Source organism: Linepithema humile, chromosome 5 (assembly GCF_040581485.1).
Source record: "Linepithema humile isolate Giens D197 chromosome 5, Lhum_UNIL_v1.0, whole genome shotgun sequence".
Taxonomy (NCBI): domain Eukaryota; kingdom Metazoa; phylum Arthropoda; class Insecta; order Hymenoptera; family Formicidae; genus Linepithema; species Linepithema humile.
The window spans coordinates 15000094-15021548 of NC_090132.1; the positions used below are offsets into that span (position 1 = coordinate 15000094).

Consider the following 21455-nt stretch of genomic DNA (forward strand, 5'->3'; position numbering starts at 1 on the left):
TCGCAGAATGCGCGAGCGCGACATATACACATGCGTGCCTCACAACAGCATGGATGCGCTCCGCCGCCTCTCTCCACTTTACGCGTGTGCCATCTAGCGTTACGAGCCAGCACCGACACATACACTCGCCCACGTGTGGTGTGGCTGATTAAGAACCGTTCACATCACTTACATGACTTGATATGGATATTGATATTTATCACTTTGATATAAAATCTTTTTTATTGAGCCTGATACTGCCATCGACTCCATTTGATCCGTTTTTTTTTATTCCGAAAATATAATTACTCTTCAGCACTGCGGCTCTTAATATTTTTCAATTTTATAACGCGTAGTCGTTTTTTTTTTTTTTAGATAAATTATTTGTGTAAATTTGTACACGTAGAAAAGAATTTTAAATATATAATAACTCTCTCGTGTAACAACAACAATAAACTAATAGATGATTTACTGGGCGATATTAATTAAACATAAAGCTGCTTATAAGTATAGTACTTCTTCCAAGCAGCTAGACTACGATGAAACGCGCGTAGGAGTAGCTACGAGAAGTTCTACGGCACGCTAGAATAAACAACTTTCGAAATGGAGACAGACAATGTTACGGAATATTAATGTCGCTCAGATTAGTTGAACGAAGTTTACGTGCTGAAAACAAATAGAAAGCCTCACGTAGAGTGTGTCTGCTTTGATGAACTTCTCTTCTCAGCATCTTCATCGTAACAAATAACCATTCCACAATATAAATATCCTACGATATCGCCATAAACCTTGTCAGAAGCTTTCTGCGGAACATTATTTCAAAAGTTTGCAAGATTTATAATTGTAAACATTTGTACACAAAATTTTCGTATTACAGAACAGTAAAAAATTTAGCAGGATATCAATCTATTAATATGTTATTGCTATAAGCAATTATATATATATATTACCATAAATCTAAAGCGCAACTATAAGTTTAATTGCGCACTTCGTGATCTACGTGTGATTAAGAGTAAATCACTGCTCAACATTTCTCAGATAATACTATGTTAATGTCGACTAATTAACGCGAAATGTCCGCTACTTTTACTTCTAAGCTTGAGTTGCTTCCACTGCTACGTCTTCGTTAGCAGATACATTGTGTCTAACTTTCGTCCGAGTAAATTCCAGAAATGTTTGAATCTGTAACTTTGAATATTGAATCGGAGACAACTTGCGCTAAGTAATGTTTACATCTTGTGATCATAAAATTGTTTTTATCGAGAAACGGCACAATATTATTCAAAACCAATTGAATGCCTCTATTTATACTGTGTGACGAAATGAATAATATATTCATGAAGCAAAATGAGGAAGAGAGAAATTATAAAAAAATACACAAAATGCAGATAAGAACAAATATTGCATTGCAAAACACAAATATTATTGGAGCGGTGTGAACACCGGTAGCATGCGTATGTTTCTCAGAACGAAGATAGAAATGCACAGTGATCTAGTTTCATTTTCCAGCACAAAATAATTTCATATTTATTGTTTGTTTCACTTTATGGCCTTCGTATTTCATGTAAATAAAAGTAAGTGTGTAATTTATTTAATAGCTACATTAAATTGGGCAGAGAATGTGAAGTAAAAGTTTATGTAGCGCAAGTTCGTATATAGAACAAACATTGATAGTTTGTAACTTACTTTTCTGACTCATACGTGATAATTACTTCAAAAGTAAAACATCTTTTCAACTTTTTTATGATATCCTTCCCTAATGAAATGTGTGAAGATCAAATCCTGAAAGTTTACCGTCTTCAAACTCAATATTACACAGAGATTTCCGACGATTTTCTCTGAAAGGGCGAAATAATAAATGAAACATCGATGTTCGAGAGTGGTTGCTCTAAAATGATCAGCAGGCACCGCGGAACCGGAGAGATAGAGGGGGCGACCGCCCACCCAGAGATAATTCAGAGGGACGTAGCCCCCCCCCCTGAAATTTTTCTGTTTTCTTCAGGTATTTCAGGACCGAAAATATTGAGTATCAAATATTTACATCAAAGGTGGAAAAATGCGTTATTTTTCTTTTCTTTTCTTTTTTTTTGACTATTTACTCGTTCAATTGAAGTGCACTACTTATATAACGAAGAAAATTAAGCGCATTAAGTTAATTGGAACAAAAAATCTGTGCATATTTTTCGCACATTTTACTACCCACTGAGTGACCTATTATATGGTGTTTGAATGGAGTTACAATGTATTCAAACTGTAACTTGTAACTGTTACATACATATACATATTATAAATGTATTATATATCTCCTTTATAAATTTTGCCCTCTCAGATGAAAAATACTTCCACGGCGCCTGATGACCACTTCATACACGACTTCATCTCTAAATACATCGAAATGGTAGCACTATAATACAACAAAGTCGTTTTTTAAAAAAGATTTCCCAGCGAAGTTTAATCCGGTCAACACGCAATTTAACTTTTTTAAGGGACGACCTGATTTTTTTCGCTCAGTAATTCATTATTTGTAGATTAGAATGTAATCATGGTACATTTTCCTAACGACTTTCGAGATGTTTCTTACAAATTTTAACAATGTCTTCTCTTTTTAAGCAAATACGTCATATAAACCAATTCTTTAAGTTGGAAAAGTGATTCTTTTCGAATTTTCTTTGGTGCCAGAATTAGATCTAAACCGCTAAATATAACAATTCGCACGATTGACGCGCGCATCATCGTTCTTATTAAAACGACCCACGTCGGTCAGGTCGGAACGCTAAAGCCGGGTCATAAAACTAACGTAAGACGTCCGATGTCTTTTCAAGCATATGACCAACCGACCGACCGACCGACCGACTGGTGCAATTGTTCGCCGCCCGGCCTCGCGATAAGACGCGCGATTTGTTATTATCGCTGGCGACGCATTATTAAAATGACCCCCGTTGCACCCGCGACCGTCTCGAGAACCTAGCGTATTCGTCTAGCGCTAGACCGAAGCGAGTGAGTGCGCTCGTAAAACTCGTCGTAAGCCGATCTCTGAAAGGCTGTCGCGTCGACAAACGAAGAACCGAGAGACCACCGGGGTCCGCCTCTAATTATTCCATTACGGTGCAATGTATGACGTGACATCGGGTTCTGCGAGAAAACTCATAAAACAAAAACGTATCGCGGTAAACGATACATGCATCGCAATGCAACCGATCCAATTGTACATTATTGCCGGCTAAAGCGGGGTTAATGGCGAACTACGCGTTCGCCGTAATCGCTGCGTATGTCCGTCCGCGCAATCGTACTTTCACGTCGCGAACCATTCTCCTCGCAATAACTGATAATAACTATTCGCTCATACTGCACGTCATGTGACTTTCGATTACACTCGAGAAGAAAGATGCATTGAGAAATCCGTGAAAATAAAGGTAAAATAAAAATTCCTCATGAAATATAAATATTTTGTCAATGCACTTGAATATCTGCAGTAAGAAGTGTCGATGAAATTCGACAGATATCGAGTATTTGTTACCATTACATTTATCATTCTTGTTATCATTCATATCGAGCATAAAAACTATTTGAAAAAAAAATGAGATCTCGTTTATATTTAAGATAAAGCGTTAAGATAAACGATAAGATAAAGGAAAACTATAATTTTCTTATCGATAGATTGCAGTTTATAATTGAACTGTGTTCGACATTTATCTGTAAAAAACATTAAAAACGAATAATTCTGTAATTTTATCAATTTTTAGTACGTTTATATCTTGCATAAATGTATTCAATTATACGAAAGATAAAATCATTTATCTGCATAAACGCAGATTAACCCCGAAACTAATTTTGAAAGGAATAAAATTCATTTGCGTCCAACATATAAAATATAAATTTATTTAAATACAATACTGATTTCGGTAAATCACACAAATTATTATTTACGTTAATTGAAAGATTGATAACCGATAATAACTCGTGTCATTTTCTGCTTTCAGGAATTATGACCCTTCCGAGCAGCCCGTGTGAGATAGACAACATGAGCTTGTTTCAAGACCTCAAGTTGAAAAGGAGAAAGGTCGACTCCCGATGTAGTAGCGACGGTAAGAACGCTTCAGAGATATATATTACCGCATCGGATCAGAGTCCAACGCGAGTAGAATTAACACTTACAGAGCGGGAAGTGCGTAATGAGTTTCTCTGCACGGCTATCTCGTAGCGATTTCTTTCAAGCATACGTTACAACATCGTAACATCATTATGATTATTTATCTCAACGAGATAATGCGTATAGTTCCCTGCCCTACTACGAATCCTGCTGCGTACATTTTCGTTCCTTTAACATCGAGTGTTTCGATTTATAGCAATCGCTCGCGAATAGAATAGAAAAAAAGATCCAGCACAAAGAGATGCAATAAAGACGTAAAGATCGTCGAGAGACAAGATAGCACATAAAATCTAAATCTGATTCCAACGGCTGATGTAATCGCGCGCTACAGGGAAGGATCATATATCATTGTCGGGCAAATTATGATGCACTGGCGATCTTTTCATATCGAGATTACTCGGAAGCGAGTTGTAAAACTGACCGGTGCTTAAGCGTAACGATTGTTTACCACTCGGTAACAGAGGAGTTGGATTTAACACACGCACAACGGCGATTTTTACATTCTACGATTACGACGAACGAGAGATTGTTCCATTTATAGACGGCGCAATTAATCTTTTCCATTTACGAGAGAAGCGTGAAAAAATACAGTTGTACTATTGTTGAGATAAATGCGCAAACACACACGCAACGCACGTATATATCGCGCTCTCCATTCAAAAAGACGGTCAATTCTTAATGATACTTCCGATATCGATTATTCTATTACATTTCTACGATTTTACTTTTCATATAAATACATCTAGATCGTTGTAATATTCAAACATATCAAATTGGAGTTAATTTCGTTTTTAATACACAACGATTGCTGAAAGAACTGTGTATAATTTCCGAAACATTCCGAATAATTTTCTATCTCGACAATTAATCTAATTCAAATTTTAATCACCTTTATGCATTTTGCGATGATTTAATCATAATAATGAGGTGAAATATTTTGTATCATTTATTCTCATACCACACGTTTCTTCGTCAGAAATTTTTACTTAATTTCCTATATTTGATATTTTCATTACCGCGCGAATTCTACGTATTAATATTACGCGTGTGCGTCATATTCGGAATTGGCACTTTATTGTGCCGAGTCTGACTTGCGCACGTGTTACACACATATAGAACACCTATATCGCCTATAGATAATCGGAATGAAATATAACATCTCTAAAACGGTAACGCGCCGTAAACACCATTGAGCTCTTTACGCTACTACCATTACCTAACGAATTCTGAAATGTCTCCTTCCTTTTTTTTCCTTTTCTAAGATGTATAGACTTCGGAGCATATATACCTCTTGTCTATTACTGTTGAATATAAAAGAAATAGCATATTTGCGTCGCGTTGTCCACCGACATATAATTTTCCTCGCAGGATCGAACGGGTAATACATTCTCAATGACCAAATCTTCACGACCCTTCGTTACACATCCATCGGTCACCATTCACGCTTTTCATTCAGTCTCCCGGTTCTCGTGCTGCGCGCGCTTATCTCGCGCGCTTTTCTCTTTCGCTTTCTCTCTCTCTCTCTCTCTCTCTCTCTCTTTCTCCCTCTCCCTCTCTTCCTCTTTGTTTTTTTCTCCTCCCCACCCTTCTTTGAGTTCGGGAAGAAGAACGACATTTGTTACTTCGTAACACAGCGAGGCAATGTCGCGCGTCGGTCTTCTTATTGTGTCTTTATAGATGACGGCTTTCGAATACCCAACGGGAAAAGGAAACGAGAGGGTTGCTGATGCGGGGGCAGAGGTTGAGACGTGGGTGGCGCGTGGTGACGGAGTCGCTAGCTCGGGGGGAACCAAGCCCAAGAGGGACAGAGACAGGAGAGTGGGACCAAGTGGGCGGTGGGAGGGAGGGGGTCGGGATGGTTGCTGCTGGCGGTGCAGGGTTGAATATCAACCCACGCGGTCGTCCCGGACGTGCACCGGGGCTAGTTCTGTTTCGCCTGAACTCGCGTAACCACGCGGTCGACGACGCGCGCTCGTTGCATAAACACGGTGCCCACGAAAAATACGCGTAGACGCTTTCCGCACGCGAACGGCACACGCGCACGCGAAAGGCCGACTGCGACGGGAGGTGACGGATAATAGAAGCGCGTTGACGATCACGCGCGGTAGATCGCGCTGAATCGGACGATCAACGAGCATCGTCGGCGGCGACGTTGACGTCGTGCCAACGCGTCGTACGACGATCGCGCGCGCGTTACGTTACAATGTGCCGCCGCGGCCACTGCACATCGGGCTGCATCGATTTTTCGACGCGCTTGCAAACACGACTGATACCAATGACCCTCGACCTACGGCTGGTCTAAAGGTCAAAGACTGCCTTTGGCCACGAGTCGAGTCCGCTTTGACGATCGGGAGTGCGGTCGAATCAGGAGGGAACAGCGTGGAACGTAGGGAAAAAAGGGAAAGAAAAGTGGATCAGCGAGAATCCCGACGATCGAGAGGATGCCGCGCGCGGACAACACGCGTGCCGGTCTTTCGACGAGAATGTACGCTCGTGCGGCTGATGCCGTGACCCACGGTCTCGCGGAATCATTGATCTTCCTTGGCCGCCGCCGCCGCCGCACGTGAACGTCACACAGTTCAACGAATGTACGACGCAATTACCCTGGTGACGCCGTTGCCACTGCTCGCGAGCGACGCGAGCGGATGCGAGATGATCACTCGTGAAAGCACGGATTTTTATGTCCCGATCGATATACTCTATCGATATCTTTCAAGACTCTCTGTTGTGGCAGATTGGAGCAATTTATTTTTTCACGCAATTATGATTGTTATACCAAATCACTCGCAATAGAGACATACGATACAATCGCTCTGATAAAAAAATAACGTGAATCAACGTGAGAATGTTTTTAAAGTTAACATCTTTTCGCGACGAGCGAAATTGATGCAATTTATCACCGCGATAGTAAATACACTCTGTAAAGGATACTACGTCGACCCGCAGAAAGACGATATCCGCGTACATCACAGAAATGGGAAACGATGGCCGATCAAAGCAACGTTATACCACTTGATCCACAACGGTCCCGAGCGATTTTTGTGCATCGCGGGCGAGAAGTAGTGACGTTTTTACTTTAGTCGGACGGCCTATCTACACACACACTAAGAGCAACGAGTTCATACTTCCTATGCAAAATGATGTTGCTAAAATTATAGAGAATATAAGAAAAGTGCACATCAGAATAATTACAGTTGTAGTCTAATTTTGCAACATCAATCAAGATTTTTCGATAATCTTGACGTCAATTTACCGAGAGCACAATCGTTTATACGCTTCAAGAGTAACATATTTTCGAATATATATATATATTATATTAGTTAAAAGAAACGAGCATATCATCACCCAAAAGCCAGATTCTATTTTCACGTGCCAATACACAATATCGATTGAAAAATAATAGAAAAAAATTAAATGAGCTCAAAGTAATCCTACGATATATTCTTATTTATGTAACAACACAAGAATAAAGCAAATGCTTTTTTTATGATTTATACGAATATATACGAGATAAAGGACATATATGCAACAATTTCTATAATACCGAAGACAATCCATGTAAGAAAAGCAGGAGACAATATGTTGAAAAATTATTGCCACAATTCACACATGACAAATAAGCAGTATCAAATTTAATTGTTGATAATATATTATACGTGTGCATATCTCCATAATTATAAATAAAAATGTTTCCTCTGGGAAGTAATGTCTCCGTCGCCACTAACCTTCATTGGAACCGACAAGACGGAAATTCACCAATGATTGTGGATTTAACAGCTTTATACAGGATGCAGAGAAACAGTTTTCTGCCCTACTTGTCTACGTATCATCCCTATAATAATTTTTCAATGGCGTCTTATCCGAATTACTTCCACTTCCGGCACTACTTTAGAACGCAGCATATGATCGATCCCTATTCCACCTTCGATTATTACAAGTGCTTGGACGTGAAGAACTTGCACGCGTCGCTCTTCGGTAAACATAGCATTTATTATCCAAGTTTCATGTTTGTGAACTATATTGTATGCTTGGTAATATATCGAACATCTCATCGTACTTTATCTGTTTCATCTATAAAATGATAAATTTGGTCTCCAATTGTACTTAGTGAAAATAATTGCAAGAAATTCTACAGCTTATTGTAGTTCGTTATTTTCAAAAATTTTATTTTATAAATTTTAATTAATTGGACAAAAATTCTATTGAAGATCTTTTCATATTAATTGTCCAAATACTTTTATAATAATTAATTTAAATTTCTTTTCAGAGAAATTATAGTCAGAAAAGATAAAAGATTTGTTGCAATAAAATTACATGCTAAAATTCAATTTAAATTAACCTAAAAATTTTTTGTTTCTTATTTGTTTCGAGAACTACTTTATTTGAATATAATATATTAAATGGCTTTAGCGAGTCATTGCTGGTTGTTGATGAGAAAATCTTATATTTCATATAGAAACTTTTACTCGTCTACATTGAGACATATTAAAGTGTACACCGATCTCACAATCAGATTCGAGATACATAGAGTGTACGAAAATTAAGTACATTGTTCTCATTTTCGGAAAATTAGAATGTACCAGTTATATTTTATTTTGTATCGCTTATAAAGTAGAATTGATATGACTTTCTCGTCGAAGAATTGATTCCAAATTGAGAAATTCAAGAATTGAAAAAAATAAGTGAAAAGAAGGCATGTGAACGTGATAGCATGCTTTATATAACTTTGTAATATATGTATATTTTTATATATTTCATATATTTATAATATATGTATATGTACAGTATTTTTAAATTTGTTATATCTTTTTTTCTATATCTTTAAAAATTCAGCTATCAATACAAAGCATCAATATCATATTTTGTAATAGATAATCTTCAATCATTCTATTGGCGTGCTATATGCACATCATTTACGCATCATTACGGAGCATTGACATCAGATTGTCAGTCTGATGGATGAGTATGTGACGAAGCAAAATATAATTGCTAGAAAAGCGACAATCATTAGACTGTTTCGACGAGATTAAGATAGAGATGCGATTCGATTTTTTTCTACTTGCCGGCTACGCGAGATAATCCATCTTATTTTGCGATATCGAAGCATTAAAAGTGAATAAATAATCCGCTCGATCAACGTCCACGGTGATCGACCTATTAATAGCTTGGAAACTGCCACCTAAGTACCCGCAATCACAGATTGGCCTTGTCAACTGCATTCCTTCCTTGACCTACACGAGCAACCACACTCCCCACATCCTTTTCGCGGCAAGCAAGAAAACACTTCAAGCAATCAAGCATTATATTCTTACATCGTTCCGTAGTGTATAATTTTTTCCCGATTTATACGTATTCGTGTATGATTGAAACAAATCATAAACTTATTCAAAATAGAATACAAAATAAAAAAAATTTTATATCTTTTTTAGAAAAAAATTTGAATTCATAATTATTTTAATCGATTTTACAATAATCATGAGACTAATGTATTGTAGAATAGTTAAATTTATTTTTACTTGCAGTAGACTATTTTTTAGCAGAATATTTTTATTTGTTTGTCGAGTAATTTTATATGATACCTTCAAGATTACTTTACGTTACACGTGCTATCTTGGTGTACCTTTCCACACCGCGGGGTACAATGCAGCGTTAAAAACGCATTGAAAGCAAACGGGCACTTTAATGGCTCTCGTTCGACGCTCTCTTCTAACGTAGTTAGTTACAACTTATCGCAATTTTCCTATTACGGGGGGGCATAATGTTTTCCACGATAAAAGAAAACATTACTTCTTTCGGGTTAAAGTCGCTTTAAAAGTAAGAGAAATCCACTTTGGAATTATTTCTCTTACTAATATGCATAACTTTCGATCGTAATTATTATTTGTAAGAATATTTATTGTCACTCGGATATTGTTAATTATTTTTAGTTTTATTATTGATTCTCGTTGGATAAATTTGGTATTTGTGCTCCATCATCGTGGCAAAAAAATGTATTTAAATTGAAAAATTTATAGATTTATTTCGATTGTGTAACCATTTTATCGTGTCGTGTACTATTCCTTGCATAAAACAGTAATTAATCAATGTACTTGTTGCGATTTCATATATTAAAAATTCGTGAATTTATTCGTTACGTTAACCATATATCGTTGCCCAACCCGATAACGATATTTCGAACTCTTGCGAAAAGGCTACGAGTGAGATAATTAAGTCGTAAATAAATGTGCAGAACAACAATAAGAAAGCGTTTAAATTTATTGAAGTCGCGGCGCGATTGTTCGAGCGAAACTACGAAATGTCTCCGGAAACTTATCGAACTTTGGGGAGTTTGGAAAACTTGCAAAAGCGAGAGATCGACTGCGCACTGAGAGACAAACACTATCAATCTTTTTAGACACTATTTTTTTTAGACATATTGACAAAAAATCATGTTAACAGCATTTAAAAAATTTAAAATTTAAATTTGTTAGATATTTATTAAAAAATCAAACATTGACCATTAAATAAACCTGTGTATTAAAATAGTTCGCAAAGAAAGTAATTGCAGGCCAAAAATAATTTTTCTAACGATAACCTTTGGTTTATTTTTAAATCAATCTACAATAAATTACAAAAAAATGAAAATATATAATAAAAGGAAAAGACTATTTTCTATTATACATTTCTATATTTTATAATCTATCGTACTGAAAATAAACCGAAACATTTCCGTCAAAACAAATTATTTAGCAGCGTAACAACAATTAGCTCTGCAATTGCCTTCTCTCTCTCTCTCTCTCTCTCTCTTTCGAAGCTACTTTAAATATATTAATAATGTATACATTTTAATTGGTAAATACAGTCCTTTTGTATCTCCCATTTAGAGAACTCGAGATCTAAATATTCGAGAGAACGATTATTTCCCAACCGAGATCGATCGTGCGGTCCGCTCCTTCCAACAAATATGCAGTTATACATCGCAATAAAATGTGTTACACTAAAGTAACCGAAACAACGTGTTTATCGTGCGGAAATAACTTAAAATATCCTCCACGGAGAACAGACAATTATGGGCGCGGCAATCGCGAGGAGAGCACATCGGATTTATCACGTCTCGCGTGTGCATCAGAATCTATTATGGGAAGCGCTATTTTTATTGGATCTATTGTAGTTCGCGCATATGCACAATGCTGTATTATTGATACGTCCTGAGATTACGTAACGAGCGATTGCTTATCGAGACCGGCATAATCAAACTTAATGCGTTCTAAATTTGCCATCGATACCGTCCACAATTTCAACGACGGCAGCTCTGTCGCAGTTCTTCATTAAATTACTTCCTAAATAAAACGACGGTTCGATTATTTAATTTTTTCCTCGTTTAACTCTTTAATTGCAATAGACAATATATTTTGTCGCGAGACTGATGTATTGCGCTAAATTTATTTCTTTTAGTTGTCTTTCTGTATTTGCAATGTTTCTGTGTTTCCTCCGTATCTCTCACTTCAAATTTTTGAATACACAACTTTATTCCAAGAGTGCAGAAACGTGTAATATGATACAGAGAAGAAAAATAAGCTCGTCGTACTTACCTTTAAATTCTCGCAGAATACAGGTTTCCGGTGTCAAAGGGTTAATCCTAAAATTCGCGAACAGCAGATTCCTGGAACAAACGAAAAAAAATGTCGAAATTAACATTAGGACTTGTAAAAGGAAAAAGTTTGTGTCGTCCATTTTGGACATAAAACAAATCACGATGCAAGTTAATTCTTACATTCTATTATGTGTATCTTTCTGGATTCATGCTGGATGAACTTCTGGATTAACCACGAACGACTATCACCCATTATTCATTGAAATGTAAAACGAAGTGATGCTCAATGCATCTAGAATACCGAATGTCTAGAGATCTAGGTCGCTTCGCAAGGGAGTCCAACACGTTACGCTCCATCACAGCTCATTATCTCACCTTCATCCTCCAAGTCGCGCCTCGAGCCGCCAATTAGTCTGCGTGTGTGATCGGCGTCGTGTACGTCATTAATTTGCTCCAATTCCCCGACGCCGATTCCCCCTTAACCCGCTTCCATCCCGCTGCGCGTCTAACTTTATTATTATCGAATGCAACGCGCGCGTGCGAGTAAACGGTCGCACGTTTTTTTTTTTTTCTTTTTACCATCTTTAAACCGTATCCGAGAGTGAAAAGAGAAAGAGAAAAATGTCCCGCCGCGTTGCAGACTCTCTGCAGTCTTTGGAGTATAAACGTGAGACCAACGCCTTATTTCTCAGACTCCCCGGTATCCCTCGGATCAGCAGGCTCGCCGCAGGGGAACCAGCCGGCGGACGCACCTTCACCCATAAACTTTCCTGCTCCAGGGGAGAGCATGGCCGACACCTCGACCCTGTCGCCGGAGGCCAACATGCCGAGCTCGCCGGGCTGCCCCATGATCAGAGTGACGAGCGAGTACCTGCTGGGCAGCCCGAGTCCAGGGACACCGCGAGGAGGTGACCCTCTCCGTGTTGCTGGCAGCAGTGGAGGCGGCAACGGCGGTGACGGCGGTAGCGGAAGAGGAAGCGGCCAGGAGGGTCGGGAAACGGCGTGCTCAGATCGCGCGTCACCCGACTCGGTCTTCCCAGATGCCGGTTCGATGATGAACTTCAGGGTCACCGACGAACAGCAGCAGCAGCAGCAGCAGCAGCAGCAGCAGCAGCAACAGCAGCAGCAGCAACAGCAGCATCATCAACAAACACAACAGCCACAACGCTCTGCCACACCCGCGCCGATCATCAAATCGTCGCCCTATTCGCCGGTCCAAGCAGTCTCGTCAACTCCGATCAGCCAGGAGGTTACCTCGAGGAGCGATAGCCCGGATAAGTGCGATCTGTCGTCCGTCCAGACCAAGCAGGAGTCCGACAATTCTGTCTTCGACGGAGGCGGTGGTGGCGGCGGTGGCGGCGACGGCGGCGGCGGTCGTTCGGAAGCCACCAGCCAACCTAGTCACCGGAGCAGTCCGTCGTCGCAGTTCGTCAACCCGAGCCAGAGCGTCAGTCCCGGCACGATTGGAGCTGTCGGGCCGCACGGGCCCGCGCAACAGCAGCAATCCCCACCGACGCCGCCGAGACATCGCGCACCCTCGGTACCGCCGCACATGCTGACCCACCATCCTCAGTTTTGGTCGCCGAACACCACCGGCGTGCAAGGATTCGCCACGCAGAGGCTACTCAACGGCGTCATCAGCAGCGCCGTCAGCTACGGCGGACAGAACGTTACCACTATCTCCACCAGCTCTGGCAGTGGTACAAGCAGCTCTAGCAGTACCAACTCCAGTGTCAGCTGCGTTACTACCGGCGCAACTACCACGGCGACTTCATGTAAGTATTGTAATCGTATATCACGCAGGATTATACATATTATACGTTCTAAACTAACTATCCAAACGCTTTATTTAAAAGATGTTGACATTGAAACACTTTGAAGATAGGATTTTATGAAATTATTATCGGATTATAATAAATTAAGACTCTTTTATTAGGAAATAGGAAAAATATGAAAATTATAACATAATTATAAATTTGCGCAAAATTAAAAATTTTGTTCAAAGTGTTGGCCTTGAATGCGGAGACAGCCTTGGCATCTGTCTTTCGCGCCATCAAAGAACTTGTTTTCGTAATCAATATTACAAAAACCGTGTACAAACACTATATTGACATATCACTGAGAAATATGAGAAACATGAGAATATTTCTCAGTGTATTCAATGCTTGTGTGAACTGCCTAAACATGCCTAGCATTTACCCTAACAGCCTAATGAATATGTCGATATCGTGTTTGTGTGTTGTTTTTGTAATGAGAATACTATAATACAACCAGTGAATATTCCGTGCGACTACCGTGATTAAAAGATTACCATTCAAGAAAAAGGCACATGCCAAGCGTTCTAATTTTGTTCGAATTTATAATTGGTTAGAATTTTCATATTTTTTAGTAATAAAATACTTGAAAAAAAAACACTATTAATTTATTTATTATAATCAATAATAATTTCATAAAATCTTATCTTCAAAATGTTTAAATGCCAATATCTCTTATTGTCAAATAAAGCGTCTACGAACAAATCTCTGGGAGAATTTTCTTACTTATTTTGAGATTCAACATTTATGTTTTAAGTTAAAACATTTAACTCTGAAGTACTCTGTTTTTTAACTAAATCGCTCTCTTCTCTTGATCAAAAAAATTATTCGGCGACATTTTTATTAAACACATTTTCCACATTCTATTATTAATTGAACAAGATCCATTTTAGCAAAATAGAGCTGTCTTAATTTATAGGAATGTATCGATCAACATTTTTATATCAAAAATATTTACTTAGATAATAAAAGATTTTTTGTTTTTCTAAAAATTTTGATTATTCTCAATTATCACTTACTGTATAACGTCATAATGAGATATTATCATAGGATTACAAATTACAATAAATCAGAATCAGTGCAATGTAGCTTTTAAAATCATGCAATAAAATTTTGTCTTTGACTAATTATATTCCAACTGAGAACTAAACCATCAAAAATTGTTACGATATAATATCAATAAGAGAAAGATATATAGATATTTGAATGTTAAAATCACTCGTTTTAACCTTAATAAAAAGAATTATTCATTATTTTATAATAAACGTATTAGGGAAATTCTAATTGTGTAAGTTCTAGTCTGGATAAATATTCTATATAAAAAACGAACAGAAATTTGGTTGAATAACAATATTGCGAATCTAAACGCCATCTCCGCATTGTAGAGATATACATGTAAAACTTGATTATAACGATCGATTTGTCGATAATTCATTTCAGGCGATATGAAGCCACCGGCGCAGAGAGCAGCGCCGGCACCACCACGGCCCCCGCCCACGGTGCTGATGGGCGAGATCGGTGGCGTCCGTACAATGATATGGTCGGCGCCGCCGTTGGACCCGGTACCGCCGCCGGCGGCGTCGTGGACGACCACGGCGTCGGCGGCCGCCTCGTGTTCCTCATCCGAGGAGTCGGCCGCCCAGCTGCTGCTGAACCTCGGTCAGGAATCCCGAGGTAAACCACCCTCCTCTTCGTGCGCGGTGTCGTACTCGTCCACCGCCGGGCCACCGCTCAACATGGAGAGGCTATGGGCCGGCGATACGACGCAATTGCCAGCCGCGCAACAGATGCAAGCGCTGAATCTTACGGCTTCCGGTTCCGCCGGACAGCCGTGGGTGAGCAACGGTGGCACAATCGTCAAGACCGAGGCGGCTTCGCAATCCATATCGGTTGCACCACCGGCACCCCCCTTGCCGCCCCAGGAACACGAGGAAGATGAAACGCCTATGATATGCATGATTTGCGAAGATAAGGCAACCGGTTTGCATTACGGCATCATCACGTGCGAAGGGTAAATATCGTTCATCATTCTTACGAAATTATTATATTATCCTTTTGTAATACACGATACAAAGATATTACGATAACTGAGAGATTCTACTGTGTCCCATGACATAGGTATTAATTAGTTGAAAAGTTTGTATTACGTTTTTATTAATTTTAGAATCTTATTTTTTCGTCTAACGTGAAGTAATTTTATATCTAGAATTTATTCTCGAATGTTGTTAAATAAGTAATTACTGGGTAATTTTATTTCATCAAGTTTATTGATAGAAAAAGAATACTATATATTTATAAAGTCTACTTTATCTAATAAACCTTTTTAGAATTTATTGTGATTAATTAAAAGTTGAATAAATAAAATTTATAAATATAAAAAGATTTTATTAGAGAGAGAAAATTAATCAAATTTGGTAATTTTGCTAATAATGTCTGATAAATTTTTTAAACTGCATTACTTTCTTTCTTAACTTTACTCTTTTTATAATTTTTTATAATTTGCAAAATAGGAATTTGCACAAAACATTTTGTAATTATTGACGCAGTATAATATTTCGCGATTATTCACACACGTGTGGAACATCTGTGATTAGATTCGTAAATTAATGGAAACCCACGCAAATTCGAGAAGTAATAGTATTTACGACAAACACTTTATTCCCAGTAATTTCACCCCCGCAGTAGCGATGGATTCGTGCAACATAACCGAGTCGTACTAATGAAATCGATTAATTGGAATTCGATATTATAAATATATATGTACATATATCCAAGCAGGTCTTTTGTATAGCGTATTGCACGAGTCGACTGATTTGCTTAATTAAAGTTAATTGTATCAAAACTACCTATGAAGTATAATCACAATCAAATGCAGTTGATAAATTGCGAGCGCGTGTAACTTGCTATGGCCTTTAACCTTTGCCACATTCACGCAAATGCATCCTGTATCTTGTAAACAAGAAATATCGAGTTTTCAGTAAACTTATCTCAGAACTATCAATTCGTTGATATACAAAAAGTTTTATATGGGAAATAATTATTTCTTTTCTCGATATACTATTTAGCTTTTCAAACTTTTTATCCATTTCATATTATTCTTTTTAAACTATTTGAGAAGATGATATAAATTGGAAAAGTATTCTTTTTTTATCGATTAAACATTTTATACATAAATGTTTTAAACACATTAAATAATGTTTTATGATACGTTTTATGATTTCTATTTTTCATTTATTATTCGATTTGTACAGATTTCTTAATTGCATCAATATTTCAAAATTAAATTTGGAGCATAAAATAAAATGTTATATAAACACATTAATGTCAGATTTGATTTTCCAGTTTTGATTAATTTTCAATTAATTAAATGTAGATCATAAATTTTGCAGAATTCGAAAAATGTTCAAAGTGCTTAATGTTTATATGTCACTGATAATAAATAAGAAATTATAACTCTTTTAGGAATTTTTCATAATTTCGTAAATTTATTCTACATTCATGTGATGTTTGTTTTGTGCTCAATTCAAAATTTTTGAACGCATATATTTGCTTAAGATTTGATCAATAATGAGCATCTAAAAATCTATCGATTGTTAGAAAAAAAGTTCCATTAAAATATAATATATTAGTTACGTAAAACCACCATGCTTTTAACTGAAAAATATTAAACGGTAATCCTACAGTTCTCGCCCTCGTAGTGATATCAACGCGAAACGAGAGAGATAACTTGTTGCACCTAGATATACTCCAAAGACTTCTCGAGTAACACTTTTGATTAGTCCGTGAAATTACCACGGGGTATCGTTACTTCCTTGCTCGTCCTTGTCCAACTTTGTTGTCTCGAACGAGCAAGCGGATTAGACGAGAAAAGTCCGCGACAAGTTCTTCTCTCGCACCCACGATACTCGTAACTTTGCGCGGATGAATTCTTGATTCAACCTTGCTATCTTTGCTACACGGAGATGCACTTCGTAAAATAAACAATTTTTCCCATAATATCTATCCTAGTTAAAGAAATCGAAAAACTGTAGGAATAAATTCGAAAACTTGGAGAAAATTTTACAAAGTAAATAATTTTCGTTTTTTATATCTTTTAATTATCAGTCGGATTTCTCTTAACCGACTATTTTTTTATTTTTTTAGATTTGAAAGTTGTGATCGACTTATCGAATTTGTATGCTATTATTCTAATTAGATTAACATTCTTGTTAATATAGAAAGAATATTTATCTCTTCTGTTTTTAGTTTTATACTTAAATGCTTAAATGTGTACTTGCGTATTTTTTTCTTCCTATTTTCTTGATCAAGAGAGTTTAATTAATAAATTAAGATTTACCGCGTGTTAATATAAATCTATTTTAATTCCATTCAAAATATTGTTAAAATTTTAATATTATTCTATCGTTCAAAAATACAATAGAATTTGAAAAACAAATAATTATTTCTTTCTCTAAGAAAAACGATAAAAGAAATATAAGACAATATTTACACATCTGATATTCGAAATATGATTATATCGACTTTGTTATCTGTATTTTTTTTAAATAGAATATGTACATTTCAAAAGATCATCATAAATTTCATAGGAATGATAATAAATTCTCATTATCTTTCATGTATAGATTCTTAAAATAATCTTTAATATTGTTTCTATCAAATCTAGATTATTAACTATTTTTATTAACTATTTCAGGCAATTAAAACAAATTTTGTTATTCATATTAGCTATGAATAATTTTAAATCGAAAAGGAAAAAAATACTCTTATTTTACATTTTGCATGGACGATTCTATTAGTTTTTTTTTTTTTATGTTATCTTATATTGGACGATTCCGTTCCACATCTGTGCGCGTAATTAAAAAATTTGTGAATTCAATGCAATCCAAACATTAGAAACAAACATTTACCTTTTTCAGATATCTTTGATGTTATTTGAAGTTTCTGGATGCTTCTTGATGCACTCACACTAACTTATTATTTGCAAATAACGCGACGCGACACGAAACAACCGTACAAACGACACTAAATTTTGCACCTTTGACACTCACTCATTCTTATGCAAAATAATGTAAAATGTACGTTAACATTCCGATAAATCGCCATCTATATCGATCAATATCGATTTTGAACTTATTAAAATAACTGTCTGTATATCATTCAACATTCCCGTCATATTATCGAAAATTCGAAATACACTCTTTCGAAAGACAGCGATCCGTTGAGGGGCGATCATGCATTCAATCGCGATTGAATAGATCAGTTGACACACTACACAAATCACCCGTACATTTCATAAGTTAGCACGCCGCGCGGGATCATGCTCGAACGACGTGAACTAACGGTCAACCATCATGGACGATACGCGAGCGTCGAATATTGCTCATTTCGATGATCCGTCCTGGCAGTCGCTCGATGCTGCTCGGTGCTTCTCGAAACTCAAAACATTGAATAACACTCGCGATACTCGGAGCAAATGTCGCGAAATACGCAAGACATGCGTATTAGATACTGCGTCCTACCAAGGATTTACCGAGCATAACTACAATTCGACAAACATCGATTACGAATAACGATTGACGTTAATGGCACTCGTGTAGGTTGAATTAAGGCCAAAACACTAGATTTAGCACTTCTGATACGACACTCCCGATTCATACACAACCTTTTCACCCGAAGCGACTAAAGAACGCGCAAGCACGATACGATTAAACTTCATCCACATATTACCGTCGACGGTGCAACACGAACTGTTACACGTCACAAAACATGATCGCGTTCACTTCTTTCAAAATGGTGGAAAATTTCAAAGGCATCTTAACAAAACAAGCGTCCCCTTCCAATAGATAACACTTCGAATAAACCAATAAAATACTTAGGATGCGTTCAAAAACTACACTCTAGGGCTGTGTTCCGAAATACACTGCCAGTACTGAAAAGCTGCAGTTTACGTTACGTATATTATAGATTTTCAGTACTGGCAGTGAATTTCGGAACGCAGCCTAGGTGACAATCTTATCTATTGTTTATACGTAGCGTAGTTTTTGAACGCATCCCTTGACTATAAATTTAGAACACTCACTTTACAATCTGATTTTTATTTTCACATTTGTACTTGTTATCGATACACGAATGATACGAGCAAAAAATTAAGACTGCATATAACAAGTTTAACTATAGGATGTTAACTGTAATTTCCAAGATGTAAGTCTAATTGTAAACGATTGTGTGGTTAAGTTTAGTCCGACGAAATAAAGGTTATATCTGAAAGCTAAGTAATGTATGTAACAAAAATGACGGTTAAAAAACGTATTAAATTGTGCAACAACATTCCTCAATTATTGATACTACTATATATATTCTACTACTATTTGAATTAGTCAGCGTTAAAAGATATGACCTATGCACGAATGATAACCCTGATTAAGCAATATCACAATGTTACTACACACTTATAGCATCAAAACAAAGTGCTCTGTGTAAAAGGACACAATTTCATAAATTTAACTTTTTTAATTAAAAAGGAAACTGTTTTACTCAGCATTATGTAATTTCTTTACAGGAAATATATTAAATACTATAAATGTTATTTTATATAATACAAATTGTCATAACTGTCTTCATAGATAGATGGAATATTTATCAAAGGGAAAAAATTTATAGATTTTGGATTTTTATTTTTTTATTGAGCAGAATTCCTCAGATTATAGATTGATGAATTGATTGATCACACAAATTATGAGATTGATTTGCCTACAGGTGCAAAGGCTTTTTCAAGAGGACTGTACAAAATAGGAGAGTGTATACGTGCGTGGCAGAAGGTGGTTGCGAAATCACAAAAGCACAGAGGAATAGGTGTCAGTACTGCCGATTTAAGAAATGTATCGAACAGGGTATGGTCTTGCAGGCAGTTCGGGAAGACCGGATGCCTGGAGGAAGAAATTCTGGTGCAGTGTACAATCTTTACAAGGTATCTAGTTTCAACAATAATGAATCATTTGTGACAAAACGTTTAAAAATGTACGCTTGTTACACATCTTGTAAACGACATTTATGCTGTATTTGTATATTTTTGTAATTGTTTGCTAAAGTTATTGAGTCAATTTGTTTTATTGAATTGATCTTTGCAAGTCGAAGAAGTGACATCTAAAAACATCTAACTGATTAATAACTGAAATATTAGTTTTAATTAATGAGTGAAAAAAACCTGTTAATTTTCATTACAGGTAAAGTACAAGAAACACAAAAAGAGCAACAAAGCTGGGGTCGGCGGCGGCATGGGTGGCAGCGGTAACGTCGGTGGTGTAAATGGCTCAGGATCTTTGGTGGGTACCAAGGGTACCATGGGTACGACGATGTTAGATAAACATATGGCCGCAGCCGCCGCCGCCCACCATAGCCAACAACAGCAGCAACACGCTCAGTTGGCGGGTAGCTTTCTTCACCATCAGAAAATTTCATCAGGCGATCCTCTCAACTCGCCGCCTACCCCTAGCCATCCGAGCCATCCAGCTCACTCGGGCCACCTCGTCAATGGGACGATCCTAAAGACGGCGCTCACCAATCCCTCCGAAGTGAGTATCTTCCATCTTTACTACTCCAAAGTACATAAATTTTTAAAGTCTTTTGAAGTGGAACTACATTTTTAATGCATGGTCAATTTCGATTAGTTCGAATAAAGAAGAAAACACAAAGTCATATGACAAAAGTGCAATCGGTCTTTTTCTTGTCAAAATCTTGGAACAATTCTTTTATTGAACATTACGTATCTTTGAAAATTCTAAAATTCATTATCTGGAAAATAATGAAATTTACTTGATTTCGTTAATTTAATATACAAAATTCTAATTTTAAAGAAAAAGTTTTATTAAATTACTCAAAAAACTTGTTAAAATTAAAATTACAGTTATGCGCGGAATTGCATAAATAAATGCATTGCTAA

The 21455-nt window shown here is 37.0% G+C and overlaps 1 protein-coding gene across 6 annotated transcripts in view; it reads left to right on the plus strand.

The window, feature by feature from the left end:
- Positions 1–21455, plus strand: part of Hr4 (Hormone receptor 4) — a 168137-nt gene that overhangs the window by 133420 nt on the left and 13262 nt on the right. For 2 of the 6 annotated variants that reach the window (XM_067355459.1, XM_012360339.2), the window contains exons 2-6: positions 3960–4064; positions 12395–13477; positions 14957–15527; positions 20273–20483; positions 20740–21087. In XM_067355459.1, the coding sequence (XP_067211560.1) occupies positions 3965–4064; positions 12395–13477; positions 14957–15527; positions 20273–20483; positions 20740–21087 (2313 nt within the window). In that variant the 5' untranslated portion in view covers positions 3960–3964. Of the gene's footprint in view, positions 1–3615; positions 4065–6427; positions 8105–12394; positions 13478–14956; positions 15528–20272; positions 20484–20739; positions 21088–21455 lie in introns of those variants that run through there. The other 4 variants (XR_010890312.1, XM_012360335.2, XM_067355458.1 and 1 more) reach the window with 3 other exon arrangements.